The sequence below is a fragment of the Cibotium barometz genome, chromosome 15, assembly GCF_041138505.1.
Source record: "Cibotium barometz isolate CiBa-2024 chromosome 15, ASM4113850v1, whole genome shotgun sequence".
NCBI classification, from domain to species: domain Eukaryota; kingdom Viridiplantae; phylum Streptophyta; class Polypodiopsida; order Cyatheales; family Cibotiaceae; genus Cibotium; species Cibotium barometz.
In genome coordinates, this window is record NC_141060.1 from 31,891,159 (window position 1) to 31,895,165 (window position 4,007).

At 40.8% G+C, this 4,007-nt stretch overlaps 1 protein-coding gene across 1 annotated transcript; it reads left to right on the plus strand.

Moving 5' to 3' along the window:
• Positions 1-866: 866 nt before the first annotated feature.
• On the plus strand, positions 867-2,881 carry LOC147631175 (UDP-glycosyltransferase 85A7-like). Its single transcript, XM_086809059.1, has 2 exons — positions 867-1,372; positions 1,958-2,881. Exons 1-2 carry the CDS (start codon positions 883-885, stop codon positions 2,854-2,856), a joined length of 1,389 nt encoding a protein of 462 aa, XP_086665185.1. The 5' UTR covers positions 867-882; the 3' UTR covers positions 2,857-2,881.
• Positions 2,882-4,007: the final 1,126 nt, after the last annotated feature.

The window sequence follows — 4,007 nt, forward strand, 5'->3', positions numbered from 1 at the left end:
CCATTTAAAATTAAGATTTATATTTGGGATAGCGATATTTTCGATTGATTTTGAGCATTGTTTAATTTCGATTTAAACTGTATGTAAACCTTGGTACTAGTCTAAGGTAAAATTTTCAAGCAGATAAATTAGCTTTCCCCAATTAACTAGGCTGGTTCTAGTTAGTTCATACCGTAGGGGAACTTATTTTATTGTGTTGTTTATTTTATAAATTAATACCTGTGCCAAGTTGCTATAAGTGCCTTGCCTCGCACGATTACTGTCTACGATTTTATCCTAGCCTGTAAGGTACAATAGAAAAAGAAGCAACGGCAAAAAGCGATCACATGATCTAGGGTTTCAAAAAAGAACAAAAAGCCCAGTTTCTTTTTCTTTTTTAATGTATAAACAAAATACGTTTTGCGTTAACTTATTTTCCCGTTTAAAATTAAGATTTCTTTTGGGAAATATATATTATATTAAATATAAAAGGCCATTTAATCCAAAATATGATGCCAGTTTCTATGAATGGCACGTCTACAAATTCACATTCTACCTAAACCTTCTCAAATCTCTTCCTCTTCCAGAACTCCCAAAGTCCCAGAACTTCCTCTTAGCACGTGATAGCTTTTGTAAAACTTTTTCTTATAGAGATAGAGATGGTACCGTCTCCATTAATTTTGATTTACGCCCCCTAATATTCTATACGTAAACCCTATTAATAAGTTTTGTTGATTAGGAAGCATAATGCTGGCGTAAACGAATTAGATGTACATAATAAATATAGCTGCTTGCCTGATCGCATGGCGATTCAGCCTCACAACTTTATAAATATCACACATCAGCCTCAGAACTTCGTAGTACCTCAGGATTTACTAGCTATAAGCTTGCGTCTCCAAAGCTATGGCACCTCAAAACCAGCTCCACTTCCTCTTGCTGCCTTTCCCGGCCCAGGGCCACGTTTATCCCATGCTTTCCTTTGCCTCCAGACTCGTCCTTGAGAACTGCAAGGTCACTTGCGTGCTCACAGAACGCTTGCACCATGCCATGCTCAACGCCGACGGAGCCCACGTCTCCGAAACTGCGTCCGGCGGCAGCCTACATTTCGTCACCATCCCGGACGCTGACGATGAAAAGGAGGACATGTCCACGGAGTCTCTGGTGAGCACAGTCATGGGCATAAAGCAACAGGAAGGTGTGTTGGGGAGCGTCGTGGAGAGCTCCAGAGCTACAGGTAGCCCCATCTCTTGCATCGTCTCGGACTTCATGTTCCCATGGGTGCAGGATGTGGCCAACAAGTTCAGCATCCCGAGAGCGCTCTTCTGGACAGTCAATGCGATCACGTATTACATGGGTGTCATTGGCAAGCTGGCAGGAGGGTTCTATCCCGGATGTAAGACTGTTTTCCCTCTACCATTAGTTACTTTTTATCACTTTAGTGACCTTATGTAACTCGGTTTACGACTTTGATATATAATCTTTATATATATATATATATATATATATATATATATACTTTATTACACAATATTTATTTTTATTGAATGTTTAAATTTAGATAGTGAAAGGTTTTTTAAGGCCTAGTTTTGCATTTCAAGGTTTTTAAATTTCTCATTAGGAGGGAGGAGACAATTTTGTCAAAAATTTTGAAATTCATGTAGAAGTTTTCTATTTAAAGTTGTTGTAAAAAATGTTTTTTTTTAACACTGCCTATGTTGTAACCAAATGATATTCTTGAACACTGCTTCAATGTTCACAAATCCTTACCAGGCACTTGCAAAATTCATGATTTCGCTTGTAAAAAATAATTTATGTAATCTTTAAAATAATAAAACTTTGAGCTTTTTAGTTATAAAAAACATATAAATGTTGATGAAAAACTTGTAAATTTTTAAATTGCAAGTTGAGAAGAAAAATATTTTACAGTATTGTTTATTATGTTATAAACAAATGTTTTTCGTATGTTTTTTCAATGCAGCACCCCACGTTGATCAGGAGCTGGATCAGAGCAAGCTTCACATGAGTATAAGAGCCATGAGAAAGACATACTACCGTGAGGATCAAAAGCTTATAGATGCGCTCTTGCAGCTATGCCAGCGCCAGGATGAAGCTTCCCACATCTTGATCAACACCTTCGCTATGCTCGAAGACTTCGTTCTGGCTTCCTTGCCTGCCAACACGAGATTCATAGGCCCATGCCTGCCTGCAGCTTTCGATAAGAGTGCATCTACCACCACGAGGCGAGTTGGATCTCTTTTAAAGGAGGACCTGGACTGCCTCAAGTGGCTCGATAGGCAGGAGGAGCGCTCTGTCCTCTTCATTTCTTTGGGCAGTGTGTGCTCCTTTCCTCCTTCCCAAATGGAGGAGACAGCTCTAGGCATAGAGGCCAGCAACCACAAGTTCTTGTGGGTGGCGCGTCCACGCACCACCAAGTTTCCCCAAGGCTTTGTGGAGCGCACAAAATCAAAAGGTTTGGTCATCCCTTGGGCGCCCCAGCTGCAGGTCCTCAACCACCCGGCGGTAGGTGGCTTCTTGACGCACTGCGGCTGGAGCTCTGTTATCGAGAGCATCTCCATGGGTGTGCCCATGCTGTGCTACCCAATCACTGCAGAGCAGCCTTTGGTTGCGCAGATGATCCAGGGGCCATACGGCGTGGGATTGGGATTTTCTCGGCGGGATATTGATGAAATAGTAGGCAGAGAAGAGATCGAGAGGGTCGTTCGAGCTCTTATGGAAGGCGAGGAGGGTTGCAAGCTGAGGGAGCGTGCCTTGGAGCTTAGGCAAGAGGCGCGAAACTCTTTGGATCATGAAGGGGACTCTTCTCACATTGCTTTGGCGTCTTTCATCAGGGACATCGCTGAAATGACTCACAAATGAATCAAGAATATTAGAGAGGCCGAACGGCAAGTAAATGCGTTTGTTGGTAAATTTGTTTCAATAATAAAATATAATGTGGGGCCTTGTGCGCTCTATAAAATCTTCTTCTTTTTAAAAAAAACCAATCGTACATATATTCATTAACTAGAAGAAGCCAGATACACCACTAAGTCCTCTAAAGCTAGATACACTACTAAGTCGTTTACATCAAAAGAGTTATTCAATCCATTCCTCTACTTTTCACTCTTTACCTCTTTCAAAAGATTACAAAGCAAAGCCCATCTCTCATCTTCCAACAACAAAAAACTAGACTTCCCTCATGCAATTTGATACCCCAGTAATATTCACGCTTCCATCATGGCCTTAGTAGTACACCCCCTTGGGGTCTGTCTTTCTAAAATGTCCCCCTTCTTAGACCAGATTTTTACTGTGGGCCTAGTCCTGACTGGATTCTTTATAAAAGCTACAAAGGTGTAATCAGTTTGTTTCTCCTTGTGATACCACCTTCTGGTCCTAGGTCCAAACCTAGGTAGTTTGATTTTCCATCTTTCAGTGTCATACACCTACAAAAATGAATCATACACCTGAATCATGGGTTAGGAAACCCTAGTATGTTTGAGACTTCCACAGAATAAGGCATGAATCAAGGGATGCTGATCTGCAACTTCATTAAAACTGATCCAAGTCCTCATTTCTCAGTTTATTCACATTAATCACAAACCAACACATACAAATACATTTGTGCATTACATATGTCACATCAACACCAACCAGAGAAGCATTCTTAAAGACAATAGCATTTCTAGTGATCCAGATTTCCCACAAACAGCATGCTCCAATTATATTGAACAATAAGATTGCAGCTTCATCATTGAATGCCCATTTTCCAGGTAACCAATCCCCCCACTAACCCTAGATTCTTCGACCTTGCTTAACCCATTTTCCAATCTTACCTCATGCACTTTTGATGGATTGACAGTCTCAAAAGGCATGTTTACCATCCTCCAATGCAGTTTTACATCTAGGACATCATCCATTAGTGAAGTTTTTGTGAAGCAATTTAGATCCAATGGGCAGTGCCCACATACATACCCTCCACAAAAATACCTGAAACGCTCTCCCACAATAACTTCCACCTCTTTTTCCAATCA